The sequence below is a fragment of the Phocoena sinus genome, chromosome 6, assembly GCF_008692025.1.
Source record: "Phocoena sinus isolate mPhoSin1 chromosome 6, mPhoSin1.pri, whole genome shotgun sequence".
Classification (NCBI taxonomy): Eukaryota; Metazoa; Chordata; class Mammalia; order Artiodactyla; family Phocoenidae; genus Phocoena; species Phocoena sinus.
In genome coordinates, this window is record NC_045768.1 from 113,410,722 (window position 1) to 113,431,311 (window position 20,590).

A 20,590-nucleotide genomic window follows, 5' to 3' on the forward strand; every position below is an offset into this window, starting at 1 on the left:
TTGGTCACTTGATTAAGAGACGGTTTTGGGTACCTGAAAAGCAATATTTGGTTACCTATTTAATCAAAGAGATAAAGTATTTTAAAATAAATACAGATGGAGAAGATTCTGGGAAGATAGTAGAGTAGGAAACACTAGGAATCTGTCTCCCCACCTGTACAACAATACAGTGGCAGAATCTATCTGATGTAACTATTTTGGGTCTCTGGAATCTCTTGAATCTTTGCAACTTCCAGGGGAAGACTTGGATAGTAAATTGTGGTTAATTTCAGTCAATTTCACCTCTTAGTTAGGTAGCAGGGGCTACTCATCCCCCACATCCCAGCACTGAGACATCCAGCTGTGCACACATCCCAGCAGCAGCTTGCGTGCACCTTGTGGGAACCAGGGTGGGCAGACAGGTCCCTGTCCTCCACATATCAGGGATCTGTGCTCTGATTGTTGATGGCTACTTCAGATCTGGGGGGAAAGAGGTGGGCAGCCATTGTTATTGTTCCTCCCCAATTTGTTGCAAGCCTCTCCCCTTCTGGCTGACGTGACTTCCAGAGGATTTAAAGGGCCAGCAGCTCTTTTCCCCCCTGCTACATTTCTTTCTTTTCACCTTTGGGGAGACAGACGTTAAAACTTAAGGCATTCAAAGCAACCACGGATCTGAGGGAAATTAAAAAGTCACCATGGGGCTTCCCTGGTGGTGCAGCAGTTGAGAATCTGCCTGCTAATGCAGGGGACACGGGTTTGAGCCCTGGTCTGGGATGATCCCACATGCTGCGGAGCAAGTGGGCCCGTGAGCCACAGCTACTGAGCCTGTGCATCTGGAGCCTGTGCTCCGCAACAAGAGAGGCCGTGATAGTGAGAAGCCTGCGCACCGTGATGAAGAGTGACCCCCGCTTGCCACAACTAGAGAAAGCCCTTGCGTAGAAATGAAGACCCAACACAGCAAAAATAAATAAATAAATTCCTACCCCCAACATCTTAAAAAAAAAAAGTCACCATGCATATCCAGAGAACATGCAGACTCAGAAAAGACCTGAGAGGATTTTAAGTTTGTGCCTCACACTGATCTTGGCTCAGAGACAACGTACAACAATCAACAAAAACACAAAAAACAGCGAATGTTGGGGAAGGAGAAGAATCTGATTTCCAGAGGTACCGCATTTTTAGATTCAAATGACTACTTTCCACCAAAAAAAAAAGAAACAGGAAGGTATAGCTCATTCATAGGAAAAAAAAAATAAACTAATAGGAACTATCCCTGAAAAAGATCTGATGGCAGATATACTAGACAAAGAGTTGAAAACAACTGTCTTAAAGAGGCTCAAAGCTAAAAGAAAACATGGAGAAAGTAAAAAAAAAAACTATATGAATAAAACAGAAATATCAATAAGGAGATAGAAAATCTAAAAAGAAACCAAAAAAGAAAGTCTGGAGCTGGAAAATACAATAACTAAAATGAAAAATTCATTAGAGAGATTCAAAGGCAGATTTGAACCTTTCCTGAAGAAGAAGACTCAGTGAACTGGAAGCTAGGACAATGGAAATTATTGAGTCTGAGTCACAGAAAGATAAAAGATTGAAGAAAAATGAACAGAGCTTAAGGGACCTGTGGGACATTGTCACACAGACCAACATGTGCATCATAGGAAGGAAAAGAGGGAGAGAGGGACGGACAACGTATTTGAAGAGTTAATGGCTGAAAACTTCCCAAATTTGATGAAAGACATGTATATAAACATACAAGAAACTCAATGAACTCCAAGTAGGATGAACTCAAGGAGACCCACACCCAGACACACTATAACTTAACTGTTGAAAGCCAGAGAATCTTGAAATCAGCAAGAGGGATGTGGCTCATCACATACAAGGAATCGTCAGTAAGATTTCCGGCAGATTTCTCAGTGGAAACTTTACAGGCCAGGAGAAACTGGGCTGATATATTCAAAGTGCTAAAAGAAAAAAGACTATCAACCAACAATCCTATATCTGGCAACATTGTCTTTCAGAAATGAGAGTCATTTCCAGATAAACAAAAGCTGAAGCTATTTGTTACTACTAGAGTTGCACTGAAAGAAGTGCTAAATGGAGTCGTGCAGATTGAAAGGAAGGGACACTAGACAGTGGCTTGAAGCCATGTGGAGAAATGGAGAGCTCAGTAAAGGTAAATACACGGGCAGTTATAAAAGCTAGAATTGTTACAGCAGTGGTTTGTGACTCCCCTTTTTCTACATGATTTGAGACTAATAAATTTTTTAAAAAGCAATTACTAGTCTAAAAGCTGGTATTATTGTAACTGGTTTGTAACTCCCCATTTTGTTTTTCTACATGATTTAAGAGACTAATGCACTTTAAAAAAATTATTAGTTTTACGTTTTGAAACATACAAACAATGATATCATTGTACAAAGATGTAATTTGGTGACATCAGCAACTGAAAGAAGTAGGACAGAGATGTAAAGGAGCAGTATTTTTTTTTCTTTCTAAAATTTATTTTATTTATTTATTTTTGGCTGCATTGGGTCTTCATTGCTGCGCGTGGGCTCTCTTTAGTTGCAGCGAGGGGGGCTGCTCTTCCTTGCAGTGTGTGGGCTTCTCATTTCAGTGGCTTCTCTTGTTGTGGAGCATGGGCTCTAGGCACGTGGGCTTCAGTAGTTGTAGCACACGGACTCAGTAGTTGTGGCTTGAGGGCTCTAGAGTGCAGACTCAGTAGTTGTGGTGCACGGGCTTAGTTGCTCCGTGGCATGTGGGATCTTCCCTTACCACGGCTTGAACCCGTGTTCCCTGCATTGGCCGGCAGATTCTTAACCACTGCGCCACCAGGGAAGCCGAGGAGCAGAGTTTTTATATGTTATTGGAATTAAGCTGGTAGAAGTCCAAATTAGAGTATTGTAATTTTATGGTATCGAAAGTAATCCCCTTGTTAACACAAAGAAAATAGGTTACACTTTTTGGGTTGACTAAAAAGTGCCTTCAGTTTTTAAGTCAAAATAAAAGACCCATTTTTCATTTTCACCAAGAACTTTATTGAATAACGTATATACCATTTTGTTCCACTACCTTCTGCCATTTTTCAGGCAACTTAATAATTTCATCTTCCCAAAACTTTTTATCTTTTTGAGCAAAGAACTGTTCCAGGTGCCTTTTACAGGCTTCCAGGGAATTGAAATTTTTTCATTAAGAGAATTTTGTAAAGACCAAAATAAATGGAAATCCGCAGGTGCAATGTCTGGTGAATACAGCGGATGAATCAGAACTTCCCAGCCAAGCTGTACAGTTTTTGCCTGGTCATGAAAGAAACATGTAATCTTGCGTTATCCTGATGGAAGATTATGCGTTTTCTTTTGACTAATTCTGGACTCCTTTCGTCGAGTGCTGCTTTCAGTTGGTCTAAGTGGGAGCAGTACTTGTTGGAATTAATCGTTTGGGTTTTTGGAAGGAGCTCATAATAGACAACTCCCTTCCAATCCCACCATATAAACAATATCACCTTCTTTGGATGAAGACCAGCCTTTGGTGTGGTTGTTGGTGGTTTATTTCGTTTGCCCCACTATCTCTTCTGTTCCACATTATTGTACAGTATCCCCTTTTCATTGCCTGTCACAATTTGTTTTAAAAAAACGGAACGTTTTCATTACATTTAAGTAGTGGAGAATTGCCTGCGGAAATACAGTTAAGAAGGTTTTTTCGCTTATCTTACGTGGAACCCAAACATCAAAGCGTTTGACATAACCAAGCTGGTGCAAATGATTTTCAGCACTTGATTTGGATATTCTGAGTATGTCAGCTACCTCCCAGGTGGTGTAATGTTGATTGTTCTCAATTAACGTCTCGATTTGATCGCTGTCAACTTCATATGGTCTGCCCGACAGTGGAGCATCGTCCAGTGAGAAATCTCCATCATGAAACTGTGCAAACTGCTTTTGACATGTCAGAGCACCTTCTCCATACACTGCACAAATCTTTTTTTGCATTTCGGTTGTGTTTTTACCTTCCTGAAATGATAAAACATAATATGCCGAAAATGTTGCTTTTTCTCTTCTATCTTCAGTATTAAAATGGCTACACAAAAATTCACCAATTTTGATGTCTTTTTTAATTTTCTTTTTTTATTATTATTTTATTTTGGCTGCATTGGGTCTTGGGTCTTCGTTGCTGCGCACGGGCTTTCTCTAGTTGTGGCGAGCAGGGATCTACTCTTTGTTCTGGTGCGTGGGCTTCTCACTGCAATGGCTTCTTGTTGCAGAGCATGGGCTCTAGGTGCACAGGCTTCATTAGTTGCAGTATGCGGGCTCAGTAGTTGTGGCTCATGGGCTCTAGAGCACAAGCTCAGTAGTTGTGGTGCATGGGCTTAGTTGCTCTGAGGTGTGTGGGATCTTCCCGGACCAGGGATCGAACCCGTGTCCCCTGCATTGCAGGTGGATTCTTAACCACTGCGCCACCAGGGAAGTCCCTGATGTCTTTTTTTAAATGCATGCTGATATGACAGCTGTCACATACAATCTGACAAAATTGTTTCAAATGAAGTTAAAGACAGCTAAGTGCTACTAGAGCCATCTTACGGAAAAAAACCGAACGAACCTTTTGGCCAACCAAATATATAAAATGAAATGAGAGGGCCTTTCCTGGTGGCACCATGGTTAAGAATCTGCCTGCTGTGCAGGGGACATGGGTTTGAGCCCTGAGCCAGGAAGATCCCACATGCTGCATAGCAACTAAGCCCGTGTGCCACAACTACTGAGCCTGCGCTCTAGAGCCCGCAAGCCACAACTACTGAGCCTGCGCCCCACAACTACTGAAGCCCGCGTGCCTAGAGCCCCGTGCTCTGGAACAAGAGAAGCCACCGCAATGAGAAGCCTGTGCACCGCAACAAAGAGTAACTCCTGCTTGCCGCAACTAGAGAAAGCCGGTGCACAGCAACAAAGACCCAACACAGCCAAAGATAAATAAATCAATAAATTTTTTTAAAAAAGTAAATGAGAGATGAATTTAAATGTTTCACAATACAAATGTCAACTAAGCACAAAGAAGACAGTAATGCAGGAAATAGGGACAAAAGAACCACAAGGCATATAGAAAACAAATAGCAAAGTGACAGAAATAACCCTCCATATCAGTCATCCTTATAAAAGGAAGGGAATTCTGACATATAATACAGTGGATTGACCTTGAGAACATTATGTTAAGTGAAATAAGCCAGTCACAAAAAGATGAATACTGTATGATTCCATGTGTATGACATACTTAGAGTACTCGAAATCATAGAGACAAAGCAGAATAGTGATGTCTAGGGAAGAGGGAAAGAGGGGAGTGAGGAGAACTGTTTAACATTTAATGTTTCAGTTTTACAAAATGAAAAGAGTTGTACAGGTGGTGATAGTTGTACAACAATATGAATGTACTTAATACCACTGAAGTATGCACTTAAAATGGTTAAGGTGGTAAATTTTGTGTTCTGTGTATTTTACTACAATTAAAAATCTTTTTAAATATACATGAAGGTAATACAATTATAAGGATCCTTAGCACTCTCATAGGTGAGGAACCTTTCTTCAAAAACAGAAACAGTAAAGTCAGTAGAAAGCAGAGAAAACTATTCTGGTGGACCTGGGATATCTGCTTTCTGGGCAAATTTCATGGAAGTTAAATAGTAAGTAAGCTCTTATAAGCTCTTACAGGCGCTCTGAGATCAATTTACGGTTCTATTAGAGAGAAAGCCAAGTTCCGTTTTTCCACTAATATAATATTTGGCAGTAAAAGTTTCTCAAAAGATTTTTTACAAAGAATAAACATGTTAAAACAGCATACTTTAGTAAATTTTAACACATTTCATTGCACAAAGAAACCTGAGTTTTGGAGCAGAGAAGGTGGATTGTGGAATTGTTTTAGTGCTCTAAGGCAGTCTACAGTAATGGAAATAACACGTACACATAAAGCTGTAATTCAGACGTCTAAGTGTATGATAATTACCATGTGTTTAGTTGGGCTGGCTCAGCATTTTATACCATTGGAATTTGGCAAATAGGGACAAATAAGGACATTCTCTTTTGAGCAAGAGAATGCCATTATCCCAACATGATTTTGTAAATATTAATGTGAGCTAATGTGTACAAGGAAGTGAAGAGGAGGAGCGGTTAGAAGCAGGCCTGTAATTTAATGGCCTTCCCTCCCCTCCAGCCCTGATGTAAGACAGGCTGAACTAGACGGACAGAGGGAGCACAGACTTGTGCCCTCCTCCTCCTCCTCACAACTTCGCTCTGGAACCTCGTCTTCTGTCAGGTTTTGCTTTATCGCCTCCAGGCTGCGTTGGCTGTTGTCCTCTGTGCTGTCAACACTCAGAGCATCACCTCTGCTCTACTTACTCATCTCCCTCCTGGTCTCTGATGCGGGTCAGCAAACTTGGCCCACGTCTTTGTTTGTAAATAAAGTTTTATTTAAACAGTTCATGCTTATTTGTTTGCATATAATCTCTGGCTGCATTTATACTACAGTGGCAAATCTGTCTTGGGACAGAGACCATAGGGTCTGCAAAACCTGAAATATTTACCCTCTGGCCCTTGACAGAATAAATTTGCTGACTGCTGCTCTGTGAGCTTTTATTAACTTTTTTGGCCAATTCCAGCCCATATCAGGTACATTGTTGGTGCTGAATACATTTTTGTCAAATTATAAAGGAGTACAGGTATGGGAAATATGGTAATGAAAAACATTAATCTGTAAAACGAGGCATTGGTGGTTTCTAGCATGTGTCCCAGGCACTCCAGGTAGACTGTATAACAATAAGACTCAGCTGAGCTGAATTTTCATTTTCGTTTTATACTTTTCCTGACCCTCCCTGCTGGAGTTAATTGCTTTCTCAGTGCACATTGCTGTTATAAGACTTGTGCGTTTTATGAGGTATTTGTCTAAAAGTATATTTCTACCACTGTATGAACGAACTCAGAGAACTATATTTAATTTTTCTACTTACAGCGCCTTATGTGAATATGGAAAGGAACTTAAAATTTGTGTAGTCCTCAGTAAATATCTACCGAACTGAACCAAGAGGGTTGTTTATTAAACGAACATGGACTTCACTGGTGGTGCAGTGGTTGAGAGTCCGCCTGCCAATGCAGGGGACACGGGTTCGTGTTCCAGTCCGGGAAGATCCCACATGCCGCAGAGCGGCTAGGCCCGTGAGCCATGGCCGCTGAGCTTGCGCGTCCGGAGCCTGTTGCTCCACAACGGGAGAGGCCACAACAGTAAGAGGCCCGCGTACCGCAAAAAAAAAAAAGGGGGGAGTGGGGGTTCTTCTCCCCACTCCCCTCTTTCCCTTGTCACTAGACATCACTATTCTATTTTTCTAATTTTTAAAAAATTAATTTTAGGTTACATTTTTTGTTTTGTTTTTGAATTTTATTTTATTTACTTTTTTATACAGTAGGTTCTTATTAGTCATCAATTTTATACAAATCAGTGTATACATGTCAATCCCAGTCACCCAATTCATCACACCACCATCCCCACCCCCCTGCGGCTTTCCCCCCTTGGTGTCCATACGTTTGTTCTCTACATCTGTGTCTCAACTTCTGCCCTGCAAACCGGTTCATCTGTACCATTTTTCTAGGTTCCACATACATGCGTTAATATACGATATTTGTTTTTCTCTTTCTGACTTACTTCACTATGTATGACAGTCTCTAGATCCATCCATGTCTCAACAAATGATCCAATTTCATTCCTTTTTATGGCTGAGTAATATTCCATTGTATTTATGTACCACTTCTTCTTTATCCATTCGTCTGTCGATGGGCATTTAGGTTGCTTCCATGACCTGGCTATTGTAAACTGTGCTGCAGTGAACATTGGGGTGCATGTTTCTTTTTGAATTATGCTTTTCTCTGTGTACATGCCCAGTAGTGGGATTGCTGGGTCATATGGTAATTCTGTTTTTAGTTTTTTAAGGAACCTCCATACTGTTCTCCATAGTGGCTGTATCAATTTACATTCCCACCAACAGTGCAAGAGGGTTCCCTTTTCTCCACACCCTCTCCAGCATTTGTTGTTTGTAGATTTTCTGATGATGCCCATTCTAACTGGTGTGAGGTGATACCTCATTGTAGTTTTGATTTGCATTTCTCTAATAATTGGTGATGTTGAGCAGCTTTTCATGTGCTTCTTGGCCATCTATATGTCTTCTTTGGAGAAATGTCTATTTAGGTCTACTGCCCATTTTTAGATTAGGTTGTTTGTTTTTTTAATATTGAGCTGCATGAGCTGTTTATATATTTTGGAGATTAATCCTTTGTTGATTCATTTGCAAATATTTTCTCCCATTCTGAGCGTTGTCTTTTCATCTTGTTTATGGTTTCCGTTGCTGTGCAAAAGCTTTTAAATTTCATTAGGTCCCATTTGTTTACTTTTGTTTTTATTTCCATTACTCTACGAGGTGGATCAAAAAAGATCTTGCTGTGATTTATGTCAAAGTGTGTTCTTCCTATGTTTTCCTCTAAGAGTTTTATACTGTACGGTCTTACATTTAAGTCTCTAATCCATTTTGAGTTTATTTTTGTGTATGGTGTTAGGGAGTGTCCTAATTTCATTCTTTTACATGTAGCTGTCCAGTGTTCCCAGCATCACTTATTGAAGAGACTGCCTTTTCTCCATTGTATATCCTTGCCTCCTTTGTCATAGATTAGTTGACCATAGGTGTGTGGGTTTATCTCTGGGCTTTCTATCTTCTTCCATTGATCTATGTTTCTGTTTTTGTGCTAGTACCATATTGTCTTCATTACTGTAGCTTTGTATTAGAGTCTGAAGTCAGGGAGTCTGATTCCTCCCACTCCATTTTTTTCGCTCAAGATTGCTTTTGCTATTTGGGGTCTTTTGTGTCTCCATACAAATTTTAAGATTTTTTGTTCTAGTTCTGTAAAAAATGCCATTGGTAAATTGATAGGGATTGCATTGAATCTGTAGATTGCTTTGGGTAGTATAGTCATTTTCACAATATTGATTCTTCCAATGGAAGAACATGGTATATCTCTCCATCCGTTGGTATCATCTTTAATTTCTTTCATCAGTGTCTTATAGTTTTCTGCATATAGGTCTTTTGTCTCCCTAGGTAGGTTTATTGCTAGGTATTTTATTCTTTTTGTTGCAGTGGTAAATGGGAGTGTTTCCTTAATTTCGCTTTCAGATTTTTCATCATTAATGTATAGGAATGCAAGAGATTTCTGTGCATTAATTTTGTATCCTGAAACTTTACCAAATTCATTGGTTAGCTCTAGTAGTTCTCTGGTGGCATTCTTAGGATTCTCTATATATAGTATCATGTCATCTGCAAACAGTGACAGTTTTACTTCTTCTTTTCCAATTTGTATTCCTTCTATTTCTTTTTCTTCTCTCATTGCCATGGCTTGGACTTCCAAAACTATGTTGAATCATAGTGGTGAGAGTGGACATCCTTGTCTTGTTCCTGATCTTAGAAGAAATGCTTTCAGCTTTTCACCATTGAGAATGATGTTTGCTCTGGGTTTGTCGTATATGGCCTTTATTATGTTGAGGTAGGTTCCCTCTATGCCCACTTTCTGGAGAGTTTTTATCATAAATGGGTGTTGAATTTTGTCAAAAGCTTTTTCTGCATCTATTGAGATGATCATATGGTTTTTCTTCTTCAATTTGTTAATATGGTTTATCACATTGATAGATTTGCATATATTGAAGAATCCTTGCATCCCTGGGATAAATCCCACTTGATCATGGTGTATGATCCTTTTAATGTGTTGTTGGAATCTGTTTGCTAGTATTTTGTTGAGGATTTTTGCATCTATATTCATCAGTGATATGGTCTGTAATTTTCTTTTTTTTGTAGTATCTTTGCCTGGTTTTGGTATCAAGGTGATGGTGGCCTCATAGAATGAGTTTGGGAGTGTTCCTTCCTCTGCAATTTTTTGGAAGAGTTTGAAAAGGATGGGTGTTACCTATTCTCTAAATGTTTGATGGAATTCACCTGTGAAACCATCTGGTCCTGGACTTTTGTTTGTTGGAATTTTTTTTTTTTTTTTTTTTTTTTTTTGGTACATTGGCCTCTGTCTGTTGTGGCCTCTCCCGTTGCGGAGCAGAGCCTCCGGACACACAGGCTCAGCGGCCACGGCTCACAGGCCCAGCCGCTTTGCGGCATGTGAGATCCTCCCGGACCGGGGAACGAACCCGTGTGCTCTGCATCAGCAGGTGGAATCCCAACCCCTGCGCCACCAGGGAAGCCCTGTTGGAAGATTTTAAATCACAGTCTCAATTTCAGTGCTTGTGATTGGTCTGTTCATATTTTCTATTTCTCCCTGGTTCAGTCTCAGAAGGTTGTGCTTTTCTAAGAATTTGCCCATTTCTTCCAGGTTGTCCATTTTATTGGCATAGAGTTGCTTGTAGTAGTCTCTTAGGATGCTTTGTATTTCTACGATGTATGTTGTAACTTCTCCTTTTTCATTTCTAATTTTATTGATTTGAGTCCTTTCCTTCTTTTTCTTGATGAGTCTGGCTAATGGTTTATCAATTTTGTTTATCTTCTCAAAGAAGCAGCTTTTAGTTTTATTGATCTTTGCTGTTGTTTTCTTTGTTTCTATTTCATTTATTTCTGATCTGACCTTTACAATTTCTTTCCTTCTGCTAACTTTGGGTTTGCTTGTTCTTCTTTCTCTAGTTCCTTTAGGTGTAAGGTTAGCTTGTTTATTTGAGATTTTTCTTATTTGTTGAGGTAGGCTTGTATTGCTATAAACTTCCCTCTTAGAACTGCTTTTGCTGCATCCCATAGGTTTTGGATCATCGTGTTTTCATTGTCATTTGTCTCGAGTTATTTTTTGATTTCCTCTTTGATTTCTTCAGTGATCTCTTGGTTATTTAGTAACATATTGTTTAGCCTCCATGTGCTTGTGTTTTTTGTGTTTTTTTTCCCTGTGATTCATTTCTAATCTCATAGCACTGTGGTCAGAAAAGATGCTTGTTATGATTTCAGTTTTCTTAAATTTACTGAGGCTTGATTTGTGACCCAAGATGTGATCTATTCTGAAGAATATTCCTTGCGCACTTGAGAAGAAAGTGTAATCTGCTGTTTTTGGATGGAATGTCCTATAAATATCAATTAAATCCGTCTGGTCTATTGTGTCATTTAAAGCTTCTGTTTCCTTTTTTATTGTCATTTTGGATTATCTGTCCATTGGTGTAAGTGAGGTGTTAAAGTCCCCCACTATTTTTGTGTTACTGTCGATTTCCTCTTTTATAGCTGTTAGTAGTTGCCTTATGTATTGAGGTGCTCCTTTGTTGGTTGCATATATATTTATAATTGTTATATCTTCTTCTTGGGTTGATCCCTTGATCATTATGTAGTGTCCTTCCTTGTCTCTTGTAACATTCTTTATTTTAAAGTCTATTTTATCTGATATGAGTATAGCTACTCCAGCTTTCTTTTGATTTCCACTTGCATGGAATATCTTTTTCCATCCCCTCACTTTCAGTCTGTATGTGTCCCTTGGTCTGAAGTAGGTCTCCTGTAGACAGCATATATATGGGTCTTGTTTTTGTATCCATTCAGCAAGCCTGCGTCTTTTGGTTGGAGCATTGAATCCATTCATGTTTAAGGTAATTATCGATATGTATGTTCCTGTTACCATTTTCTTAATTGTTTTGGGTTTGTTTTTGTAGGTCCTTTTCTTCTCTTGTGTTTCCCACTTAGAGAAGTTCCTTTAGCATTTGCTGTAGAGCTGCTTTGGTGGTGCTGAATTCTCTTGGCTTTTGCTTGTCTGTAAAGCTTTTGATATCTCCATCGTATCTGAATGAGATCCTTGCCAGGTAGAGTAATCTTGGTTGTAAGTTCTTCCCTTTCATCACTTTAAGTATATCATGCCACTCCCTTCTGGCTTGTAGAGTTTCTGCTGAGAAATCAGCTGTTAACCTTATGGGAGTTCCCTTGTATATTATTTGTCGTTTTTCCCTTCCTGCTTTCAATAATTTTTCTTTGTCTTTAATTTTTGCCAGTTTCATTACTATGTGTCTCGGCGTGTTTCTCCTTGGGTTTATCCTGCCTGGGATTCTCTATGCTTCCTAGACTTGGGTGGCTATTTCCTTTCCCATGTTAGGGAAGTTTTCGACTATAATCTCTTCAAATATTTTCTCTGGTCCTTTGTCTCTCTCTTCTCCTTCTGGGAACCCTGTAATGCGAATGTTGTTGCGTTTAATGTTGTCCCAGAGGTCTCTTAGGCTGTCTTCATTGTTTTTTCTTTATTCTGTTCTGCAGCAGTGAATTCCATCATTCTGTCTTCCAGGTTGCTTATCCGTTCTTCTGCCTCAGTTATTCTGCTATTGGTTCCTTCTAGTGTAGTTTTCATTTCAGTTATTGTATTGTTCATCTCTGTTTGTTTGTTCTTTAATTCTTCTAGGTCTTTGTTAAACATTTCTTGCATCTTCCCGATCTTTGCCTCCATTCTTTTTCCGAGGTCCTGGATCATCTTCACTATCATTATTCTGAATTCTTTTTCTGGAAGGTTGCCTATCTCCACTTCGTTTAGTTGTTTTTCTGGGGTTTTATCTTGTTCCTTCATCTGGTGCATAGCCCTCTGCCTTTTCATCTTGTCTGACTTTCTGTGAATGTGGTTTTTGTTCCACAGGCTGCAGGATTGTAATTCTTCTTGCTTCTCAAGTTAATTTCTTTTAAGGCTAAATGCGCATATGCCAACATTAGCAGCCTGAATCTTATAATGCCTCTTTGTTCTGTAAAAGAAACTAGAATTCAGAGCCTGGCAGGATGGTTCTCTGGGACATTAGTCTGCCATCTTCTTGGACTCTCTGCTCACTGAACAAAGTTGTTATCCCTTGTCTCCCAATTCATTGGCCTGCTAGGGTTGGATGGTCTCCTGCAGAGGTGGGCGGTGGCTGTGGCTCACCGTGGGGATAAGGACACTGGCAGCAGAAGTGCTGGGAAGTACTACTTGGCATGAGCCCTCCCAGAGTCTCTAATTTTAGGTTACTTTAATGTAACATTTGTTCTTTAAAAAAAATACTGAAGAGGTAAGAATAAAAAGTAAAGCCTGCTACTTGCCTTTCATTCATTCTTCTGAAAATCTACTTCCCTGAAGAACACACTGTTAACTGATGGGTAGCTGTCCTTCTGTGCATCCTCCCTACACACAGCACACAGTTGTAAACAATTATACAGAGTTCTGGTACGTTACAGACAGAAAGAGACTTAAAAAAAGGAGTGCTCTCTGCATACCGTGCTGTGACTTTCTTCTTTTCCCTTCACGGTGTACGTACGTAGAAGTACTTCCTTCTTCCCAGTGGCTGCATAGAATTCTAGTGATTCCAGCTGTGATATTTTCCCAGGCCCTTGATGATGTTTAGGTGGAGCAAAAATGCTGGAGTACATATCCTTGTACATATTCTTTTGTATTTGTGACATTTTATCTGTAGGATAAATTTGAAATTTCAGTTGCTCTTTCAAATGGTATGTGAATTTAAAATTTTTACCAAGTAACTGTAATTAACTTTCTCACAAACAGGGTATGCAAAGACTTATTTCCTCACATCCTGGCCAACATTGTTCATCACTTCATCTTTGTCAGGTTACAGTGGTATCTTGTTTAATTGCTATTTTCTTAATTTGGAGGGAAGTTAGTATTTGGTTTATGTGTTGATTGGCTTATGTTTCCTCTGTCATTTGCCTTTCCCGTCTTCTGTCCACTTCTTATTTTGGCTGCCATGTTTTTCTCAGTGATGTGGAAGAACTGTTGTGTATTAGAAGATTAGCAGTCTATCAGTTATGTTGCAGGTATTTTCTCAAATAATTATTAAATTTAATTGTATATTTTGCCATCCAGGTGTTTTAAAATTTATATAGGGAACTTTTCTTGTGACTTGTGGGTTTGGTATCATGTTTTGGAAGTCCTGCGTCAGTCAGAGAGTATAGAAAATTAACCTGTGTTTTCTTCCTCGCTTTAAACTTTAATTTTTTCATGTTTAAAAATGCCGTCTACTTGGAATTTTTTTGGTGTTAGGAGTGAGGTAGAAATTCAGCCTTTTTACTTTCAGGTGGCCAACTCCAGAGTGTGTGTTTTTATGTGATGAATGGGGGGCGAGAAAAAAGTCAGAGATGTCTTCCAAATTTCCAGCCTAATTTTTTTCGTCTTATGATTTCTGTTTACGTATATAGAAATAAAGATATATTTAACAACAGAGAAAAGTCACTTACCATCATACTGTACTAAAATATAAAGTAATTCCATTTTTCACTTTTCTCTGGAAATTTCTTTCCATATTAATTCTGATTTATAGGAGATGCTTCAGTAGCAGTGTCTTACATTTAAACTTACCATGTGTGCTGCACGTAATGTGTCAGTTGGCTCGAATATCTACCTAATGTTGGTGACATTAATTACAGTACAGTGAAGTGAAACATTATCGCCTGATTATTTTAAGGATTTAGTTCCCCTCATCCCTGAATATTTCTGAAGCATTTTAATGATCAAGGAAAGGCTACTGTGAAATGTGAATTTTAAAAGAAATGACAGATCTTATTTCCCCCCCTAGATTTTGGACTGGTTTGTACAGATATGTTTGGCCCTGAAACATGTACATGATAGAAAAATTCTTCATCGAGACATAAAATCACAGGTAAGTTTATTACGTCACTACTAACTTCTCAGTGGATGTGGACATGGGGCCAGCATTGTCTTGGGCTAGAATGTTTGAGCTTGGTGCAGTCTGCATCCGACTGTCTTCTCCCTTCACGGTCCCCACTCCACTGTAACCCTGAATATCACACAGGCGTCGTGTGTTAGGTCTTTGCCTGCTTTTCGTGTCCTGCTCTTTCATTATGATGGAAGAAATCCAAAACAATGGTTATGTGGAAGGGATTTGTTTTTTGGGTTGTTTTTGAGATTTTGCATGTTTGAAGATTCTCCTACTTTATTTTTTTTTAATTTTTGAAAAGATTTATTTACTTTTTATTTATTTATTTTTGGCTGCATTGGGTCTTTGCTTTGCGCGGGCTTTCTATAGTTGCGGTGAGCGGGGGCTACTCTTTGTTGCGGTGTGTGGGCTTCTCATCGTGGTGGCTTCTCTTGTGGAGCACGGGTTCTAGGTGCGCGGGCTTCAGTTGTTGTGGCGCGCGGGCTCAGTAGTTATGGCTCGCGAGTTCTAGAGCGCAGGCTCGGTAGTTGTGGTGCATGGGCTTAGTTGCTCCACAGCATGTGGGATCTTCCCGGACCAGGGTTTGAACCCGTGTCCCCTGCCTTGGCAGGTGGATTCTTAACCACTGCGCCACAAGGGAAGTCCAGGATTCTCTAACTTTGATGAGAATTTGGTTATCAACTTCTGGTTAGAAATTGTTTTCTTACAGAATTTTTAAGATGTTGCCTATTTGTCTTTTGGCTTCTTCTGTTGCTGTTTAGGAATTTGCAATCTCTTGCCCTTGTTTCTTCTCTCTGACCCATTTAAGATATTCTCTCTGTCCCATGGTTCTGAAATTTCATAGTTTGTGAATTGGTGAGGCTCACTTTTATTCATTATGCTGTGTACTTTTGAGAATGTATATTTCTTCTAGAAATGTTGTAGAAAATGTTTAGTTATATTTTTTCAAATATTATTTCTCTTTTGCTACTTTCACAGTTGTCTCCTGGATTTTTTTCTAGACACACGTTGGAGCTTCTCAATTCGTCCCTTCAAGTGCCTTATTTGTTCTTTCACATTTTATCTGTGTCTCTCTCAGTTGTATTCTACATGAATTTTTCGACCTATCTTCTAGTTAACTAAATCCCTTTGAAATTTTGTGTAAACTAGTGCTTTTCTCATCTGTTGACTTTATTATGACTTTTTTTCTCTCCAAGGTTTCTAAATGGTTTTTCATATAGATCTGTTCTTATTGTAATTGGGTTTTGTTTCATAATGTCTTGTTCTTTTCAAATGCATATTTATTTCTTCATTTATTTCTTTGCAAGTTTCTAAATATATTTACTTCAGAGTTTTTATTGGACTGCTTTAAAAAACTAATTCTGTCTGTAGTGAATTCTGGTTCTGGTTATTTTATTGGTTGTTTTCTTTGCAGTAGCTTTCTTCACGTGTATTGGATTCTTTTGTGGGAGATACTTTGTCCCCACAGCTCACTCATCTTTGCATCGAGGTTTCTTTCACGTTTGCGTCACTTGGGCTCACGCCCTTCCCAGAGCGGGTAGTACAGAGGGGCTTTGCTTCCTGATGTCAAGGCTGTGTGTCTGTCTTCTTACGTCCTTAGGCCTGCAGCTGCTTATGTAGCCTTGTAGCCCCAGGATGAGTAGTGGGAAGGAGAGGGACTGTGGTGGGGCTCCCTACCCCATCTTTCCTTTCTCCCGACCCTCTGCCTCCTAATCCCATTTTAGACCATTTTACTCCATTCCACTCAACCCTGCCTTGTGCCGTCTGTGGCTGTGAGCATGTGCTTGGTTCACATCTGACTGATGATGGAGTTTAATTCATGTAATCCCACAAACTCCTGGCTCTGCAGTTTGATGATAGAGCATTGGAAACCAGTGGTATGCTTTCTGTCTCTGTGGATTTGCCTATTCTGGACATTTGATACAAATGGATCATATAATATATGACTGTGCCTATTTTAAAATTGGGTTGTCTTTGGTTATTATTGAATTGTAAGAGTTCTTTATGCTGGATGCAGATTCTTTGTCAGATACGTGATTTGCAAATATTTCCCCCAATTCTGTGGGTTGTCTGTTTACTTTCTTGATGGTGTCCTTTGCACAAAAGTTTTTAATTTAATGAAATCCAGTTTATCTGTATTTTCTTTTTTTGCTTGTGCTTTTGGTGTCATATCTAAGAAATCATTGCGTAACCCAGTGGCATGGAGATTTACTCCTGTGTTTTCCTCTAGGAGTTTTATAGTTCTCACATTTAGGTCTAGAATCCGTTCTGAGTTAATTTTTGCTTATGGTGTGAGATAGGGGTCTACATTCATTCTTTCGCATGTGGATATCCACTTATCCCAGCATTATTTTTTAACTGGATTCATTTTTATGACAGAAGTCGTTGACTAAGAACTGGACTGTAGCAACATTTCTGGCTTTTTTTCGTCTCTTTTACAGAACATATTTTTAACCAAAGATGGGACAATACAACTTGGAGATTTTGGAATCGCTAGAGTTCTTAATAGGTAACATACAATTTTAAACTTTGGTTTGCTATAATGTCTTCAGTGAAATTTTAATCCCTGGTGATGTATGTGTGGTAATGTCTTTAAATGTCTTAAGCTTCTCCAGTAACTATCTTTTGTTCTAGTACTGTGGAGCTGGTTCGGACTTGCATAGGGACCCCATACTACTTGTCACCCGAAATCTGTGAAAACAAACCATATAATAATAAAAGGTATTTAAAATGATATTCATTACGTGTTTATTTCCTTTACATATTTCTCTGTTGTACTGTCTTTATTAACCTTCAGAATATTATTCTAAAATCAGTAATGCACATATGTAGACATATATATACATATGTATATACATTTTTTTAGTATATAATGAGGGGAATTATAAAGCAGCTATTTCACTGTCTTGCTGAAGGAAGTATAGAATCTCTTTATTATTTAAGCTATAATGGGAAATAGAGTGCCTTCCTTGTCTTTCTGTTTGTAATAGTCACTTATTGAATTATCATAGTTAATATTTATTGAACACTTACTATATGCCAGGCACTGTTTTAAATGCATTTTATGCATTAACTGTTTTTATCTTCACGATAAACCTTGTGAGTTACAGGTATTATTCATTCCTCCTTTCCTTATAAGGGAACCAAATGCAGAAAGAGGTAAAGTAACTTCAAAGTCCTAGGCATCTGGCTCCCAAGCACAAATTCCTAATCACTGGGCCGTATTATGGCTAACAGATTGACTAATATGTGTGTTGGGAAGAGGAATTCTGCCACTGAATTCCAGTTACCCTTTATTTTCTCTCATACTCACTAATTTAAAAATGCCAACCAAGAAGCATTGGTCTTAATTTTGAAAGCACCCTTAGAAGCTGAAAGGAAGAAAGTGGTAGCTGGCAATAATGCATGTGTTCATGGTTGCTATCCCCCTGCCCGCCCCGCCTTTTTTTTTGAGGGTAGAGAGGAAGCTGTGTTTCAGACCTGAGCAGAAGGTCTGAGAACGTCATCCGAGGAATGTATTTAAGATCAGTTTAAATTACAATGATCAGTCAAGTTCATGCAGTGTATTATTAGTAGATATTCTAAAAGAAAATAGTATTTTCTTTGAGCTAAAGTAATTTTACATTTTAATGCTGTTTCTGTGTCTTGTGGATAACTCAACTGTGAAAATATTAGTCTTTAAATTTGAAATGGATTTAATCATCCCTTGGAGAATTTTATGTAAAATTGGTTTTGTGGGAAAAATGCTTTAAAAATGTAATGCATGAACATCATCAATTATATTTTGAAATTCATATTTTCCCAAATGTATTTTAAAGTATTTTATTGATAAGATCATTAGTTTAATGTTTTTGTTTATAGCTTTTAGTTTGTAACATGTACAAGTTACTAAAAGCTCAATTACATTTACATTTTTTTCTTAGTTGAATCTTAAAATTAAACAGATTTTGGAGGTTACAGGTTTATATATATAGATTTTTGTGAGAGTTTGGGTAAAGATAACTTTAGGATTTCGATAATGGGCTTTATTCTTTTTCAATAAGTTCAACTTCCAGGAGCAGTGGTTTTGTTTTTCTTTTTTTTGACTTCTAAGGACCACTGTAGCTCTAAATTGTGGGGTTTTTTCCTTTTAAAAATAGAAGTAGTCTTTTAGTTACAGAACTATCTGTTTAAGATAAAAGAGCGGAAGAGAGTGGATAAAGAAGATAGTGTAAGTCTTTAAATTAGGAGAAAATAAATTAATGTATTTACATATTTTAGTTGGCTGTCACAGATTTGTTTCAGATTTAATTTTAGTAAATTAATATTTTCTTCATTAAAGCAGTATTTTGCTTTTATAGTATTTAAGAAATTGTGGTATTTTGCAAATAATTGAACAAAACATTTTGATTTATGCAAAATAAAAAAACTAAATGAAGCATCCATGAAATTTACTGATTTTTGTCCTTTTAAATATTAGATTTCTTTAATGAAACTTTTAAAGTAATTACTTGGGCAACAGTTATTTTTCTAATCTGGAATAGCTGCTTTTGTCATTTGGTTATGGTTGTAATTTTAAGTTTGAAAGGTCATGTTTTATGGAACACATACTTTTGCAAAGCATTTTTATGCTGCTTTTGTCTCCTTTAAGTTAAAAAACCTTTTAAAGTAAATTCTGATATTTAGAGAATATCTCTTATTTTTCTCTTTTCTAGTGACATTTGGGCTCTGGGGTGTGTCCTTTATGAGATGTGCACACTTAAACATGCAGTAAGTAGAAGTTTCTGAGATACTTTAAAAATTATGTCAAAAAGTACGTATAATGTTTCTGATTTAAAAAAATCATATGCCATCTTTCAGATGACCCTCTTGTGCTAGAAATTCTTCTCTGTCGGTTTATAAATTTCTCTTCTTTTCTGAGGTATAAATTTAAATCAATTTCCCCTTAATTGTATGCATATATACATATTATATATGTTATTATAATACATGTATCATACTTTATTCCAGAAAATTATTTCTAAAGACAAATTTGCTGTCTTTTTAATGTTAAATTCACGTATGAATTTGATATTTCAGCTTAACAAACTTTATTAATTTCATTTTAGCAGTTTTTCTCAAAGCATCCAAATTATTTGAGTTTGGAATTGAAATTATCTGAAGAACATATCTCAGCGTATTTGTTGAGGGGGGATTTTATCAATTTAAATAATGTTTAATATAGAGTATTTAAAAATTTCACTGTTGAGATTCTTTTGAGATCACACATAATTCACCAAAAAGGGGGAGTTCTTGTCCAAAATAGGTTGAATTTTAATCACTTTCCATTTTTAAATCTTTTTAAAATGCTTCCCCCACTGATTAAGCCATAATATATTTTCATTACAGAAAACTTAAGGGAAGAGATTAAAATATAAGTAAGTGAATAAATATCAAAAGCAATTCTTCCAGCCAATAATGATTACTTGTAATATTTTGTTGTTTCCTTCTAGACTTACAGAATAATTTATAAAATGAGTTTTTGTTCTTTTTCCCTCAAGATTTTGGTTATATGGTATAAGTAGTTTTATAGTTTGTTTTTATTGCCTGATATTATTTGGGGAGTATTTTTCTTTGTTGTGTTTATTCATAGTTGCATACTCTTCTACTGTATTCCCTTAAGATTTTATTTTTCTGAAGGAAAAAAACATAGACTGCCAAAGTGATATGGCCTGGTGGATATTAGATCTGTACTTTAAGGAATTGGTCAGTTTTTCTGTGACACACAGTCATGTAGGTCTAAATCTACATACTTTTAGATAGTCTTTTCATTTACAATACATTGTTCTGTCACCATTGTTTCTGTATTTTGGAATTGTTTTCCCTTAAGTGGACACATAAAATTAAGTAATTCATTAACCTTTATTTATGAAGAGCTTATCAGTTGAGAGATAAATAAAGCTTCATTGTAATGAAAGAATAGAGT

General features: G+C 37.7%; 1 protein-coding gene across 3 annotated transcripts in view; it reads left to right on the plus strand.

Annotated features, from left to right (window-relative positions):
- Nucleotides 1–20,590, plus strand: part of NEK1 (NIMA related kinase 1) — a 215,009-nt gene that overhangs the window by 29,491 nt on the left and 164,928 nt on the right. For all 3 annotated transcript variants that reach the window (XM_032634868.1, XM_032634869.1, XM_032634870.1), the window contains exons 5-8: nucleotides 14,545–14,628; nucleotides 17,088–17,155; nucleotides 17,281–17,367; nucleotides 19,341–19,395. In XM_032634868.1, coding sequence (XP_032490759.1) covers nucleotides 14,545–14,628; nucleotides 17,088–17,155; nucleotides 17,281–17,367; nucleotides 19,341–19,395 — 294 coding nt within the window. The remainder of the gene's footprint in view (nucleotides 1–14,544; nucleotides 14,629–17,087; nucleotides 17,156–17,280; nucleotides 17,368–19,340; nucleotides 19,396–20,590) is intronic.